This window comes from Barbatula barbatula (assembly GCF_947034865.1).
Source record: "Barbatula barbatula genome assembly, chromosome: 19".
NCBI lineage: Eukaryota > Metazoa > Chordata > Actinopteri > Cypriniformes > Nemacheilidae > Barbatula > Barbatula barbatula.
In genome coordinates, this window is record NC_136782.1 from 12,822,105 (window position 1) to 12,839,890 (window position 17,786).

Sequence of the window (17,786 nt, forward strand, 5' to 3'; positions counted from 1 at the left end):
AAAACCAAACCGAAACGCCGTTTAAATGCTTAACCGCTTTGATATTTTGTTACGTTATGTCCATGGCCACGTTTAACTGAGTTCATTTGAGTGAATGTGTGCAAGGAAGCAACTTTAAAAGTCCATCATACACCGAACCATCACCAAAATATGATTTGTGCTACACAAACTTACCATAACGACCGTATTTCTGTACAAAATGCGAAATGTACAACCGCGTTTTGTGTCAGCTGCGTCAGTGCACGCGATTTCTGCTGCGTCGGAAATGCTGTCTATGTAGGGAGCTCAGTGGGTTTTAGGACACAGCCCCAACTGGAGACGCGGCGGCGGTAGTCCGTCTCATCTCAACTTCTCAGTTTGATGGTTCGAAACCCACGATCTCTGGAATAATTTTACCTTTAACTTTTAACTTGGATTTTATAGGAATTCTTTATTTTATCTCATTAGAGCCCCCGGGACGACCCGCGCGAACTTTATCGAGTGTTTTTGTTGTTTATTTTGATGATGAAGTGATTTCGTCGCCGCTCCATGGAAACTCTCCGCAAGATGACACGTGTATGAGTGCGCACATATTTTCCTGCCTGGATGACCGGGATTGCTGTCGATGCACGCTGGTGTTTATGGTTGTTGGGGGGAAATATCGCGTCTCATCTTTAAAGTGGACGAGAGGCTGCCGTTAGCTTTAGCATAGCAAAGGCCTTGCTTGCAAGTCCGGATTGCGGTACGACTGCTGCTGTGTTGGCTGTGGGTTTACACACACACACACGCACACACACGTCTTCGGCATTAGTGAAGTGAAAAGTGTTTTACTTTTCGAAGGAGTGTAACTTCCAGCGAACTGTCGTTGGAGACATTTTGGATTTATCTGAGAGTTGTTACGGTAAGTTTTTAGCTGGAAAATGACGTAAATAACCGACGGAATAAACGAAAACAGTGCAAGATTGACTCTAGTGGACGGATTGACTTTACCTTCGCAAACTGTCTGTCCAGGTTGACTCGCAAAGTTACTTATTTGAGATTTATTTGTTCATTTTCAAGCAGTGGAAGTTAGATGTAGTGTTTAACCGCACAGATGTTTTAAAAGTAGATCACATGTATCAGTAAGCGCCACAGCTGCTGTGGGAACCAAATGTTCTTTGGGTTAATTCGGGGTAGTTGCACTAAACTGGCACCAGAGAGGATCGTAGGAAAAAACAATTGCAGGTCGGTGGCTGGTGCTGGAAAATGTGATGCATGTGTGCTTTGTGTGAAGACCTTGCGTTTTGGATATGTGTAAGTTAGCGCGACGAGTAACATGTCAGCTATTACATATGATTGTTTTAAAGAACATAGCCGTAGGCAAACTTAGGTTCACTAACATTTTGTGTTTTTGGTGGGATCAGTGAACCTCCTGATCCACACGACTGAAGACGGATGCAACCTCACAAACTGATGCTTCTCCTCATGAATCTGAAAATGACTGTCGGATATAGGACGAATAAAAGCTAAAATCAAGCCCAATGAGCGACACACGGTCCACACTCACTGACAGGTATGTACAGTTTGTTTTGTTTACAGATTTGTTTTTGTATATTGTTATCCTGCCATGTACCTTGAGATCTGTGTAGTTGGGGAATGCAAATCATCGAATGCTGTTTGAAACATATCAGCATTCATATTTTATGGAGCTTGCGCTTGTCTGTTTGTATGCGTTTTAGATACGTTTCCAGTCAACTGTGCGATTCTTCACTGTTTTGTGTTGATCACTAGTATGGCTCTCTGATCATATTTTGCCAGAAAACCTTTGACACCAAATATGTCTTTAGGTCACCCTTTCTTGTTGTTTGATGTGTCATTGCTGGTAGTCTGTGGATGTTGTCTGGTGATGCTGCCATCTTGAATGCTCCATCAATCTATGGCTGTCTGTATTATTGCGAACGTGCGGCTCGCTATATCACAAAGCAAACAGACATATATCTGGATCGTCGATATTTACACTACGGCACAAATTTGGTCGAGAAGTCTTACTTTATCATCCTGTCGTTTGCTGTGGACTTGTATTTTCTGCTCGTTTCCATAGCAAGTGATTGGTGGAAACCAAGCCTCGGAAAGTTCAATACGTTTATCAAAAGGCACTATTTGTCACGCTTGCATACCATTCGGTTTTAAAACCTAAAAAGGGCCATGTCAGTCGAAACGTGTTTTCCGAGTCCTGTTATGGTAGAATGGATCATTGACGTAAGTCTAACAGGTCTTTACCACTGATGTCATAAGGGAAGGCAGACCGGTTGTCTAGCGCACAGTCTGTGAATGTATGTGATGACAGATACGCTTTGTTATTGCAAATATTGTTAAACAAGCATTCTCATGTATCTCTGAGAGAGAGAGGCCTGCTTACATGGTTGTGTTGATCCACCTTATTTATTCTTTGATGACCATACAGCATCAGTACCAATATCAGAATTAAACTACTCCATTTTGACCATCCAGGTGATACTTTGAGATAACGGCATGGTTTTAATCTGTTTTGACTTCAGGTGATATGTTCAATGACAAAGTATGTGTCCTTTGTTACTCTAAACCACACATCGCTCATGTTTTAGTCCTGAGGGTAAAGCGGTTCAAAGTCATTTATTTTGTGACTGGACCTCAATTGCTCTCACGCATAAATTACAAATTGACATTTAGGACCATAACAGGACATCTCGTAAGCAACCACACTTTTAAAATGGATTAAATGTGATCAGGTCTGTTTACAGTTCTAAGGAAATTATTCTTAATGAAGCAACAGTTTGTGCTGAACAGCATTAAGTTACATTTTTTCCACAATTTTCAAAGTAGGTGCCCTGAGAGAGTAATATACAAGCGTAGATGTACATTGCATTCTATTGACATGGGTTATTATTTTAAATAGTTGTTTTTCACACTTGGAGTGATTCTGAGTTCTCTGTTCACTTTAATAAGCAGAGACCAACTTGCATAACCAAGTCAATATCAATTTAGTAGTGCTACTAAGATGTATTGCTTTGTTCAATTTTACTTTCTTTCATTTGCAGGACACAAAAGTAGATACTTGAAGAATGTTGGTAACCGATCAATGGCAGTGCCCATTCACTTGGTGTTGTGTCCATGCGGACTGGGTACCGCTGCTGTCCGCTTCCCAACAATCTGCAAAATATGTATTTTTTGTGTTCATTGTATTGACAATGATGACAGAATTTTCGTTTTTGGCTATCTTTCCCATGTAAGAAATATAATTGGATGAATCAATATAATTGTGCAGAACACTATTGATAAATAAAACAATATCTCATACTATACCTTGTGCCTCAAAGCAACAGTTAGAAGATTAGATGATTAGAAGATAAAGAAAAGAGGACAGGATATGACATGTTAATTCGTACATCATTGCAATTTTAAATAATTGTTTATTAAAGACTTATGGCACTAAGTCTTCATTTGTCTTTTTAAATATAGCAATAAATAATGTACCACAGGCATTACACCGAGATATTATTGTAACCTGAGATCCAACTATTTTTAAGCCCATCAAGAATTTCTGCATTGTGAAATTTTCATTCAGCTAAAAACATCAACATTCTCATGACACATTTTATCATTACTGTAATGCGCAAATGTAAAAAGATTTAATCAATCTAAATAGCATTTGTTAAAACACAAATAAGGTTACCTGGTTGCATAACTAAAATGTAATTTGTTTGTGTATTTTTTGCATTACAGTAAGCTGAGGTTGAGAATGGGAAGTTAACTCTATACTGTGCTTTGCTTTATATGTGTATATATAATAAACATAAAACTAGCTGTGTTGTGGTTAAATGTTTATAGTCTGTGACCGTGCAGATCTCGCTTGAATCGCTGATTTTCAAACCATTATTTTCTAATTGAAAACCGGTCGGATGGCTTTAGCTCACAGTATCAACACATAGGCTGTGCACTTTTAACACACACACACACACACACACACACACACACACACACACACACACACACACACACACACACACACACACACACACACACAATGTTTCCTGCAGTTCAAAGATTCATATTCAGGATTTCTTAAGCAGCTGATTCGTCCTGCATGAATGGAGTTCAGACGTTTTCTGCATACCAGTACCGCCCTGACACAGACTGGCAATTGAGAAAATGCAAAGCTAAATGCTAGCCCATGAGCCTGTTGTGTGCTCGTGATGGTGGCCATAGTGGCTGACAGACGCTCTCACTGGTGTGTAAATGAAGAGTCAGGGTGGGCCGGCCTCACACCCTGCCGCAACTTTGGCATGCACACAACAGCCACTCCTTTTCCTCCGCAGCACTCTTTCTGCACCAAAACTGTCTCTGTAAGAATCATCAGCTCCTGCTGAGGCAAAACAATGTCTGACACTCACGGCCTCCCCCCTCCTGCCCTGCCCCCATCACACAAATGTGCTTTTCACCGCACCACAGGGCCACACCTACGCTCACCTTTACCTTGGGTGAAGGAGCTGAATATCCTTCAAGCACGCCTAGTAACTGCAGGTTGACTAATGTTAATCTGGGCATGTACCCTTGGAAGAAAATGAGTCATTTGCCTTATGAATGTGCTTATTGTAGTTTTGGCTGGGGTGTTCGAGCAAACTCGCTTCTCTATATACAAAAACCTGTGCAGTAGTGAATAGGGAAATTGTGTTGTTGAATAGGATTTTTGGATGGATAGGTTTAAAACATGTTTTTGTTCTTACAAATCCTTAAATACAGGTCGACTATATATATTTGAGTAAGTAAAGTCATGTAATTCTGTAGTTCTTGAAGTGTTTTTTGTCCAAAACTAAATGGTATTAGATTAGTTATCAACTTTAAAGTTCAAGTGAGTTGTTTCTGGCCTTTTGGGAATAGAAAAATATCAAATGTATATTTTTTTTCATGTTTCCAGAACACTACTTTCTGGCATTGGTTGGACCAACAGGTAGTCCCGCCCTAATCTAATGCATTGCTCTGTTGAGCTGGCCAGGGCATTTTTTTATAGTTTTGGGGAAATCTGTCTTATTATTCGCATCCAGAAAAAAAGTTTACATAACATATGTCTGTGCATATTAAGTTTTTATTTATAAACACATTGTATTTAAGAAAAGTACAACATATAAAAATGAATAAATGTTTATAATTTAAATTATAATAATAACAACGTATAAATGCAGATATTTCTTAAACAAAGATGTGTACAAAATAAACATGCACAGACATATAATATGTACACAAACACTTTGATTCTGGATGTGCTTAATCGTTAAACAGCTCTACCAGTAAATACTCGCAGTTGTCACTGCATGTTATGATAGCAAAAAATAAGATATTGAAGAAGAGAGACAGTTGATATGAAATACTCAGATATAGTTCATTTCAGTCTCATGAGCTATGACCAAAGCTATTTTTTTTATTATTAAAATTGTAGTTGGGGTTAGTCAATTCTGGACAGATATTTTGGTTTTTCTGGCAGTACAGAAGCTCTCACTTGACATTCATGAATCCCCGACAGTACTGTGAACTCATCTAAATGGCAATGACAGGAAGTATCTCGGGAATCGCATACTCCTGCAGAAGATAGCCATGAGTATACTTGTGTTACAAAATAAGTACACCAATCCCTCTGAGAGTAACATATACTGCATTAATCAACTGACAAGAACGGCATCTCACACAACCGTGAAAGTAATTATTTATAAGTATGGACAAGTTCTCTCTATGATTTGGGTATGGTTTTTCAACTCCTAATAACAGACAACACCCATGAAATTTGAGTCAGGTGTTTTTTGCCTTAAAACCGTGTTTGGAGGTGCTTGGCAACGGTTAATGATCGTATGCTAGCTGTATGATTACATAAATGCTAGAGTTTAACATGTATGTTAGAATATACAGAGAGCGAATTCATACACTGCGAAGTGCTGGTGAAGCCCCAAGTACAAAGTTTTCATTTGGATGCCGTTGGGTGTTTGCGCCTAAATGTTGGGCGGGCGTGTGAAAATGTGTGTCTAACATTATTAAAGACACAACATTACCAACGCTTTGGTATCCATGCTTGAACTGTATTGGCGGTGATGTAGGAATATTAAATTATATTATAACTCTTTTTGGTGATGTTACTTAGGTTGTTGATATGTTTATTAGGACGGTGAAAATTTGTGCTGATGATGTGACTTATTTACAATGATTATAATTGTGAGTTTACACAATATGTTTCTGTGTTTTTTTAGGTAGCATTATAACTTGTATTAGGAAAGATCTCACGATGTATACAGTGTATAAATGTAAGCTTTCATTTGAGTGTATATTGCACAAGGTGGTTCTTTTAGTTCAACGCATCAGACTTTTCATTAAAAGAATGCATTTAGAAGCACGTTGTACCTAATTCAGAACAGTTTCTGAAACTTTCAGCTGTAGTGGTTGCAGATGGGAAAATATTATATTCATGCTTCCACAATAATAGTCTGTTGTGTTACAAAGAGGTAGCTTCAAATAACATTGCAGGCCGCTGACTGTTGTGTTTAGGAGATTGTCCAAGTTGTCCCACATGTCAGAATTAGAAGATTCAGCATCTGCAGATTTTTCCATTGAAAATGATGCAAAGATAACTTGTTTACTGTCAAAAAGAGGCATTTTCATGAACTTCACAAGCATTTGTCAAATTCAGTCTTGTCAAATGTTTTCACCCTGACTCCTGAAGCTTGAGTAACCACCATCCTATCAGATTGCAACTGGTGGAGCTACAATATATATAAGGCAGAGACTAAATTCTAGTGTTTTCTTCCCTAAACAAATAGAAATGTAGAGTTGTACGGGAGTCTGTGTTTGGTTTTCCAGGCTGCAGTGACTCTGCACACCAAAGGCCAGAATTTTAAGAGTTCTTTCACACAAGGTTTGTTTGAACATAGATTCCCCTCATACAGCAGGGCAGTGAGGGGGAAATGTGGAGTTCCAGCCAATTGCCCCCTGGCTGTCTGAGAGGAGAGGTGGAGGGACATTGACCGAGGGGCTGGCGTGTTGTGTGAGGCAGAAATTAATGCCCGCAAACACTCGATGATGCCAAACCTCCAGCAACTTTTACCACCAGTGAAACAAATATATATTTTTAATAGCAGATATTATGGCATAAAAGAGGCACTCGCAGCCTGTTAATAGATGCGATCTTTAGAAATGTATTCATTCTCTGTTCCCTGTGCCATATTGAGGACCGATATATTCTTTCTCCCTTCATAGTCTTGGCTTATACGGATCCTGGCGAACTGTGCCAAGAGTAGACCGGGCTGCTGTGTTTTCTCTGGTGCATTAAACTGTGACTGAACAGCGTGTGCAAAGAGTGAGCGAGAGAGAGCTGCAGAAGGCGATTGGATACGATTTATTTGCTTGGCCTCTTCTCCCTCACGCTATGTGGGAGGATGCTTAAATCTTATGTAGTTTCTGGGGCAGCGTGGCAAGGCAGGCGTGCCTGGCTGAGATTAATCCTGTGCGCTGCGTGTTTTGCTGCTGATAGAGAGATGGGATAGAAGATGGTATGACAGTTGGGTGCAGGATAAGCATGTCTCTGGTGTACAAAACTAAAATGGATCTGGCATTTTATCAGTCTCTTACAGAAAATGGTCAGTGAACAGCCCGCTTGAGAAAATTGAAGGGTGTTACGGGTTAAGTACAACTTAAGCCGTATCAACAGCATCTGTGGCATGATGCCGATTACCACAGGAATTAATTCTACAGTTTAGACAGTAATACACTTGCTGTGGAGGACTGTGGGTCGAGAATATTCACAAATAAAGGTTTAGAATTCTAAATGCGGTTTAGATAATTAAGCTGTGGCTTGTCACTTTAATGAAATACTCGAAACTAAAATGGTTTAAACTAGGGATGCACCCTTTTGACTGATACGGATAATTTTTTTAATAAAGAACGGATATTGTTTGCGGAAATTGATATTTTTTATTTGCTCACTTATTTGAACTTTTGCCAATAAGTTGATGTTCGACACAATCTTATGGGAATTCATAACTATTTTACAAGATGGCAAATACGAATGAATTTGTACGTTCTTTTTCAAACATTTTAGTACGATTGAGCTGCACGTCGCCAGTGGAGTGTGGTTGGGTAGGGTCTTAAATGCTTTTTTCTAATAATCATCCTTTTTATGCGATTCACATCGTACAGATTCATACGAATTAGGCATCTCGTAAAAATGTAAGTTGCTATGGTCAGATATTAGAAATCTTACTTTGATATGTGACGGCTAGGGCTGTTATTTTTGAAATGATCAAAATGTTGACAGTTTGCGTTATGCACAGTGCAATGGTTTGCAATAACTGAACGATCGTAACTTTGCCAAAAGTTATTTCATGGATGCTGGTGAGACAGAGAGAGTGATGCTTTCTTTTCGCAGAAAGAATATTAAACATGACAATTTTCTGTCATTTGTCACATGACTGTCTTACAGCTTTTATGCACTAAGTTGTGTTATGAACTCACTGGCGTGCTCTCTGACATACCACCTCTTCTCACAATAGCAGAGAATTTAAACAGACAATTTAGCGTGAAGAAATGCACATCCTCAAGCCCTGTCAGGACCGGTGATTGAGTTTATTGGAGCAGAAAAGGAAAATCTCCCCAGGCCACTGCCACTATCCCCCCACAAGCTCCATTGTGATGTCATCTGGGGGAGGGGCCAGGCATTTTAGAAGCCCATTGATGATGCTGATGTTACATTTAATTTCACTTCGACACACTTTTGCTTCAGTTTCTATTTATTAGCTACATTAGTCCTTATTTGTCCTGTGCTCTCTCATAAACAAACACACTTCTCTTGTTTGATAATGTCATTACTCATTCGTCACTGTTTAATGGGTTTTTAACAGCTGATGTTTGGAGCAAATGTGGACTTCTGTCAGTGCCAGTTGGTGCGCTTGGAGCTATACAGACTCAAAACACCACGGCTCCTGCCTCTATGTCCATCCGCAAAGCACCCTTCTTATTTTTCTAGACACTCTCCAGTATTTGCATATTCATTTTGCCTAGCAATGACCATTAGATGAAGCCATTTTGCTTAAAAGTGACAGTCAGTCTTAAATGGCTTATGTTTCTGTACACGGTGTCTTCTGAGGCATTGGGTTCAGTTGTTTCCACTGACTGGAGCGCTGTCCTGTTAACCTCCTAGAGTGTATATTTTTGTCACATATATTTGAAGAAGTTCCTCTTTATGACGTTAAAGGAGAAGTGAAAGGTAATAGTGTGCATGTAGTGGGTTACTGTACATGCTTCTGGCAGAGACTTTGTGAGCTCTATTTGGTTGTCAGTTGGAGGAATATGATGGGTGTGGTACAGGTTATGCTCTGTCACTAGCATCTGTGGTATGTTGTGGATTATCACAGAAATAATTAAGACTCATACACCAGTTTCTAAAAACAAATACCTTGTTTAGATGTTTGCTTTAAGCGCTTAAATTCTTTGTGCAGTGCTGTTTACTATTTTTACTGTAAAAATGTGTGTTTCCTTTTTATTTGGGCTGTTGTTCTGGGTATTTAAAATGTACTTTTTAGATTGTGTTGTCCTTTTCTCTCCTTGTATCACGCGAACATGGGTCTACATAGTTTCATTTAGTAGATTATAACTTAGTATAATGAGCAGTAGCCTACTACATATAGGGCGGCACGATTTGGTAAAATTGCGATTGTGATTACGATAAACTGGGTATAATGAGTCAACTTGGTTGTCATTACAGGAGTAAGACATAGAGACCCGGTTTCACAGACACTGCTTAGCATAAGCCAAGACTATGCCTTAATTGAATTTAGATAATTGTTTCTTTTATAAAAATGCCTTCGAAGAAAACATTACTGGTGTGCATCTCGAGCAAAACAATTCCGCATATATATATTTGAAGACATTTCTAGGCAAGTTATAATCAGTTAAGACTGATTAACTGATTATAAAGATCAGTTTAGTCTGGGACAAGGCTTAAACCTTGTCTGTTTAACCGGGCCAGAGAACGTTCAAACAAACCACTTTCTTCCAAGCAGCGGCCTGCTACTACAGCGCCTCTGATTAACAACTTCAGAGGCGATTTTCTTAATGTTTAAATTTTTTGTAATCTTCAATTGTTGTATCCCAAATATTGTCATATCCTAACAAACAGTTATATATCAATAGAAAGCTTATTCATTCAGCTTTCAGATTATATTAAAATGTACATTTTGAAAAATGTACGTTTAACACTTGTTTTGTTGTCCAGAGTCATGTATAGGTCCGAGTACATACAGATACTACAGGTCTCTAGATAGCGACCAAATATTTAAATTGCCAGTGCGCCCGCAAAACTGATCAATATTTCATTTTTTGTTCTCTAAATTTAATGCGCAGAAATATTATATTGCGCAAGTGCCAAATCCAGTCACTTATTTTTGTCTGCCTGCAGAAAACAAGAATTTCCCCGGTATAAGTACAAAACAGCAAAACCAACGAAATGTGTTGCGTGTATCGTATACATGTGATGCTAATGCAGGAAACATGTGTTTCAACTTTAAGCACTATACTATTGTATAAAGCTCTCTCACAATACTGCAAAGCATACAAAAAGTTAACGTTATACATCACGTTAAATCCTATTTATTGGGGGAGTCTCTATTGATAAAGCCAAACGTGTATCAATGCAACTTTCACGAAGAATAGTAACAAAGCAGTGAGGACTTGCGGGTTGTTTTAGATATGGGTCGCCCAGGGAGTCCGAGCACAAAATACTAAACTGAGTTCTCTTTCATGCCTTACTATGAAAGGGACATATAAACACATAATTACGTAAAAAATCCCATATTAACCTTGTAAAGGTTGTCCATTACGTGAACAAACACTTGGGAAACAAAATGCATGTGTGTTAAAGTGTAGCGCGCTAGCTCTTAAAGGGGCAGCAGCATAATAAAGATCTCCGTTTATAATGTTCAACAAACAACAAAGGACGGGCCCAAAAAACATCACTGATATTAAAGGAACTATGTTTTCTTATACGAGTTGTTCACAACAAATAAAGGAAGAAAGTAGATCAGTTAACATATACAATAAAAATTGTTAAATCATAAACAATGATTTGCATTAATTTCTAACCGATTTATGATTGTATTAAACGTAGCATACGTTTTTGGGATTCTTTTTTCTTACCTCACCCAGTGACTCTTTGGTGCTACGAAATGAAGGGGTGACGCCACCATCTCAATGACTTTGTAGCACAGGTGCCACCTCTCTCAAATGTTAGTCTACAGCCTTGTACTATATGCTTTTCCTGAGACTGTAAGACATGTAGTCATGGAATATGATGGATGGCAGGTGTCATATTAAGATATATGCTTTATCATACATGATTATTCACAAGGAAATGGCCCTTAAACAAAGAGAAAATTAAATAAGAACAGAAGTGTTTCATGCATAGAGAATTTGCAATAATACCATGAAATGTAAATGTGTAAAGTTTTCAGCCAACACATTTGAAACTGTTATTTAGTGTGTATCATCCCAGAGCAACTCATTGCCCATAGATGTTTTTAGTGAACGCTTTTTGTGTTGTTCAAAATTGAAGGAAGAGCTGGAATAATGTTCTGTGGTAATCCGCAGTCTGGCGCACATGTTGTTGATAAGGCACAACGTGCATTGAACCCAGAACATTCCTTTAAGGCCATTGTGCCCGTAGTGCTCGGCCTGTGGTGTAACGTCTTAACTTTTGCCATCTGCCCCTTGTGTCAGGTCGCCACTCTGACGCACGTACACATGCACGATAATTTGGAGCTATTCAGGCGTGCTCCTCAGTGATGATGTCATGGAATGGAGCCCAGAGGTTCTGTGGACGGTAGTGAGTGGACATAAACAACCTGTGTTCATTCTTTCGGCCTGCTGTGTCACTCTCTATCTCTCTCTCTGCCAGCCCAGCATACTCTCTGCGCACACTCTCTGCACCCCACTACACCCCACCTGCTTTCAGCCTGGCCACCATGACCCAAGCACAAGATCATCAACCACAAGCGCTTGCACACTCAGAAAGTGCATTGGGCTTGCAGCGGGCTGTCCGATTAGAGAAAAGCTTGGGTAATGAATGCTGTTTTGTTCCAGTTGAGAACTCGTAATGCCTTAGGTTCAGGACAGTTTATTTATTTATCAGCATTGCTCATACATTTTGTCCAGTTGCACAATGTACATGAACGATACCTTATCAGGGCTCAACGCTAAGCATTTTGTTGTACTGGCCCGGTCGGGCAAATGATTCCAATTTTTACTGGCCCCACCATTAAAAAGTATTTAATAATATCTAGTTATTTGTTTGTTGTTTTTACCTATGTAATCTTAACAAATACGGGTATGATACCACAAAAACTATTAGCCATTTAACAAAAAAATTATCAAAGTATGTGCAATTGCACAGATAAATGTAATAAAGCAAACGTACAAATAATTAGTGCATTTTACGTGTTTTTGGTTGGGTTATCTGTTACAGAAATTAAATAATGTAAACACTTTATTGTCTTCACTGTATGAAATATAATTTTGATTTAACCTTGCTTAAGTTATAATTTAATCCGTGATGAGCAGTGAGTGTTTTTGTCTTCGTTCTTTGTTGTTTGATGAACAAAATAGAGAAGTTTATTATAGTGCTGCCCCTTTAAGATGCACAGATCTAATATAATGTAACACACGCGTTTTGTTTCTACATGCGCTTTTGTTCCCGCTAGACATAACTGATTACTTTTCACAAGGATACTTGTAAATATTGGCGTTTTGGCATCATTTTGTGTTGATATGTCTAATCAAGAGTAAGAAGACGTGAAAGAAAACTCAATTCAGTATTTTGAGGGTTGTCTGATGCAGCATTCTGGCCGCACCTCGTATCTCAAGTAGTCTTCTTTTAAACAGGTAGTCTTAAGAACATACAAATTATAAATTTCCGTGACGATACACCACTGGCCCGATGGGGCATGTGTCAGTTCTCTCAACTGGCCCGAGGATGTCCAATGCTGGCCCCGGGCAGTCCTTTATTTCGAGCCCTGCCTTATGTCACATAGCTTGTTGTTTTGAAGTTTTTCTATAGTAATAAACAAGTCTGACTTTTTCTAGGAACCTAAATTTAGACTTCACTTTGTGTTATAATAATACCGCTTAGGTTAGACAGTTTTGCAGAAATGCACAAAATAAGAGGAAAAGCGTAGCAAGAGTCCCTGTTTCTTCATGTCACTCTGCCATGTTGTTTTCCATCAATTTTCAGCTTTTCCTTCAAGTGGCCTTTTGACAAACAAGGCTTTCAGACTCTAGTAATTGGGGTGTCCCTCATCCAGGCTCTTCTGGCTTCATGTGGAACGTTTTTCCATTATTACACACAACCTCAATTGAGCTTAGAAAACCAGCCCCCCCTCCGCCCCACCAGCCTCCTCTGCCCCTGCCATTCTTGCACTTCCTTTACCCTCCCACCTCCCTCTCCTCCTCTTTCAAGGAGTGAAGATGGCCTCCTCTTACATCTGAAGTTATCCACTCTGTTGAACTCCAACACCATGAAGCAGACCTTCCTCATTTCAAAGATGCCAGACCAGGAAACTCTTTACAGTATTAAAACTCACACGCAAAGCATTGCTGTAACAGATGTTGTCTGAGGCGTTTGTCGTATTATATGTACGATCAGCACGTGCGATTCATTAAGGAAAGAATATCACATTTAAGAGGTACGATTATTAGCCACATCGGTTGTTTGGATTTACTTTTCCATGCCTCGTCTTAAGTGGGATAGGAGCGTGGAACGTTTTACAGGCACTTTTGTAAATGGCCCATTCAGTTTCCTCAAACTGCTCTCAAAAGGATCCTGTGTCACTGCTCAGAACTCTGATACAAGCAGCAATGCTGTCCTGAGCCCGGGCGGACACGCTGAACCATACAATTGTTTTTGAGTGTTTTCATTGTCAGTGCTTTCTGTCTCTTCTGATTTGGCACTGTGTCGTAAATTTCCCTTAGGGTTTTCGGCTGGCTATTCATTCTGGGCTGTAATTTAATTTCACTTTATGTAATGCTGATTTACGCCGTTCTCTGGAATACTCAATTTTGATTGGTCGGTCATGGCATTCTGCGGTTGAACACTAAACTGTCTATTTGACGGTTGTCCCTGACAACCATTCACTCCAAGTGTGCTGATTTCCTCTGTCTCATTGCACACCATGGTGATGTCACCTCGAACATTTAAACTGGAAACTATATTTCATGTCTATTTATTTATAAAGGAATAGTAAATATGATCATTTACAGTACCCCTCTATTCAACATGTGGTTTTAATGCACAGTCTGATGGTCATTATTGTAAAATAAACCACTTCTGGATTATAAAGACCTCAATGATTTAAATCAGTTGTACATAGGCTATGTCAAATGGAAAATGTATAGTGCTTCATGTCCTATATATTTTCCTGTATACATACCTGCAAACTAGTTGCTTTTTGGCGAAATTTGCCATTTTGAATAAAAAATAGGTCATTTATGTGAATCGTGTAAATCCAAAGAGTTTTTTTTCTGTGAGGTGGTCTTGGGCATCTACTCTCGAGTGTTTGAAATGGCTTTGGTCCAGCACCTGGATTCGTTTGGCCAACCAGAATCAAGATAACAGCAAACTGCGTCATCTTTTTTGGTCCTTAGGCCAACCAGAATCATACCTTCTAAACGTCATGTTTGCGTTTTTGCTGAATGGGACGACTGCAAAGTGTCTGTCAAAGAGAAAATGGCGTTGATATTTATGATTCAGTGTGATGGAAACGCCTTTGTTATGAGTTACAGTTGCTAGTCTCACTTTCGAATTTCCACTTCTAGAGCTTCTGCCATTCTGAGTGAGTAAGGCACTTGGGTGCAATTGATATTCGTCCGAAGTTTCAGACGCAGAAGCTGTAGTTCAGATGATTTAATAATTATTTTAGAGACCGATCAATTCGCTTCAGAAAACGTTAATATGTCGTCAGGAGCCGCGAGGATTACTTTTCTATTGCTTTTTGACATTTCTTTTTAATGAAAGCTCTTATAAATCTTATCAATCAGGTCCTGCACTTTGTCATGTGATAATCTGCTGCTCAATCGGTGTCATGTTTTGCGCTTAAAAAAAGACAATGACAATGCAACCCCCTTTATTCCCAATGCCCCCCAACATCACATGATGACAGAGTTACACAGCCCGTTATTAGCCACTAGCCAGATCGATGACCAAACACAGACCGAAAGTTAACTTCAAGCCAGGCGCGTGCGTCCGATGAAGCCGTTTTCCCTATATTTCCCTTATTTCCTCCTATACCTTGTTATTTATGCCATGTTTATTCACATCTGACTGGTGACGTAAAAGATGAAGTAAATGTGCAACTTGTGCCCTCAATGAAGAAGTGGTAAGGATTACTCTGCATTTGAAAAAGTGATTGACAGCTGCTCTCTCATTAGACTTATCTAGTTTATCAGCTTTGAAAATTTGCCTTGCGTAATCTAGCGGGCTCATCATGGGCGGGTTAATCCTGAGAGCTCTTTCCATTACTTGGCTCCAGTGTTAATTTCACAGTTTGATGACATCTGACTCTATATTAAAAAGATTTGTTAAGCTTTAGCAAGATTGTTCTGAGCCGCGGTATAAATGTCTTCACAATCGACAAACTGTTATTCTGATGGACAAATGTGTTGTTAGCTGATCGGGATGTGGGCTCTCCATCGCTCTTCATTGTTTATAATGCTGAGGTGATTATTGTGTCAGTTTCTCTTGGTTTGCTGGTCAGAACCACCATAAAGCTGATAAGCTTTTATGTAAGAGTAGTCTTCTAGGGCTGGTCCACTTTTAGCATGTCATGAAAACCTTCACAGAGACGACTGTATAACATAAGATCTCAACCTGACACAATGTGTTAAATTATCATTCATGAATCTGAGATGTTGTCATAAGAAGTTACAACCATAAATTGTGTTGCATAAGATTGAGTGGCCACCAAAAAACATTTTGTTATTGGAGTTCAATTGTTTAAAAATGCAAACAGATGGCGAGATGCTAAGTATTTCCTTTGCGTTCAGTGCTGCACACTTCCTTTTTCAACTTTGGGTAAAATGTTGCACTTTTTATTAAAGGAGTTGCCCTCATTGACTTTTATTAGTAATTTTTATTCCAACTATGGTTAAAAAAAAGCCCCCATTGACTTTCCAAAGTTGAAAAACGGGGGGGGCTACTTTTTACTCCAACCAATCAGAGTGCAGTAGGGGCAAAAACATAGTTTACGGTTAGCTCGCAATACTGATTATGAAACAGGATGCTGATTGGTCAATTTCCTGTCAAGCCCTGCTTTAAAACATTCAGCCATTTTTATGCAGTTTTTACGTTGCAGATACAGATATGTATATTCAACTCTGTATGTTAGATTAAAAAATAAAGTGAAAAACTGAAACCGGACATGTTTACATCTTGCGAAGTGGACCGTAGCAAATGGTCTTGTTCAATAAAGAAAAGGTCTGTCAGAGAGTCCAGGTGAAGAAAATAGCAGCGGGCTGTTAGTACATGTGTTATACAGTGGGCCTCAGATACAGTCAGAGAGGTCTACAAAAGCCTTCTTGAGCGATGTGTCCCATCACTGGCTGGCCCACAGAAGTTGAACAGAGAGTCTCACACAGTCAGAGAGACCAGACCAGAGCTCTGTTAAACATACTCACCCCTCCTCACTTCAATGCCGGTGATACATTTAACCTACAGTCACACTGCTGTGTGAAGGCTTTTCTACCCTGCTGGGATTTCAATGTCACAGCAATGAATGTTATTGAATATTGATTCAGAGACTGACAATGCAAAAAGGGATTGCAATGCAAACCAAAACACACTGCCGTAGGCACATTCATGGGCACTGGCTATGTATGATTGTTGCATTGTGTTAATGTGTTTCATTAACATCAGCTTCCCCGTCTGTGTTTCCAGAAGCACTAGCATCCTCAGCAAAGATCACCCTCCTGACAAGAGGTCCAAAAGCGACAAGCTGCCTGGAACCCCTACACACGAATTTGACCCTACAGGTAAATAACCTTAATAGCAAACTTTCTTGCTTTTTTGCAGCACTTACATTTTCTCTACTCATACAGAACAGTAGTGTTTGCAGTACTAACGGGTGTCCTGAGCGTTTGTGTGGTGTGGACTGAAGCACACTATTCTTTTCACGAGGTTTCTCAAGACTTTTAAATGGAAACAGTTTTCTCCGCACACAGCACAGATGGAGGGCTGCGCCCGTCCACTAAATGCAGTGGAACGGCTTTAAACAGCGGCGTGATTCATACTTGCTGACCATAAACGATGCACATGTTCCTGGCCACGGTTCTGGCAGTTGAAAGACATTGTCAGTGCAAGTTTCGGCCCTGTTTTTCTTCTAAGCTGCTGTCGAGGGCAGAGGAGGGGAAGCAGCGTTGAGCGTGCTTGCTTTATGTGATGTTTATGGTGGAAAACAATGTGATAATCGTTACTGATTAAAATCACCATCAAATCAAAGAAAAAAAGTTTTACAACATTATTAATTTTTCTTCACTTGCACTTATAAATTAAGCTCCTATCCCCCTCACAACAACAACACAGACACATAGTCAGAAACAAAACTATAGTACAACGCAATGTCGCTTTGGAAATAAGCATCTGCCAAATGCATAAATGATATGTAAATGTAGCTCTTCACCACATGACGTAAACAACAAAAAAGAGGTAGGACTATATTCCATTGTCCAATGGCCAGGCATTTTAGCCCTCCCCTCCTGGCCCAACGTACAAC

The 17,786-nt window shown here is 39.5% G+C and overlaps 1 protein-coding gene across 5 annotated transcripts in view; it reads left to right on the plus strand.

The window, feature by feature from the left end:
- Positions 1-300: 300 nt before the first annotated feature.
- arhgef12a (Rho guanine nucleotide exchange factor (GEF) 12a) overlaps positions 301-17,786 on the plus strand; it is a 45,293-nt gene continuing 27,807 nt past the window's right edge. For 2 of the 5 annotated variants that reach the window (XM_079481851.1, XM_079481850.1), the window contains exons 1-3: positions 738-880; positions 1,383-1,531; positions 16,952-17,046. In XM_079481851.1, coding sequence (XP_079337977.1) covers positions 1,500-1,531; positions 16,952-17,046 — 127 coding nt within the window. In that variant the 5' untranslated portion in view covers positions 738-880; positions 1,383-1,499. Of the gene's footprint in view, positions 881-1,187; positions 1,273-1,382; positions 1,532-16,951; positions 17,047-17,786 lie in introns of those variants that run through there. The other 3 variants (XM_079481847.1, XM_079481848.1, XM_079481849.1) reach the window with 3 other exon arrangements.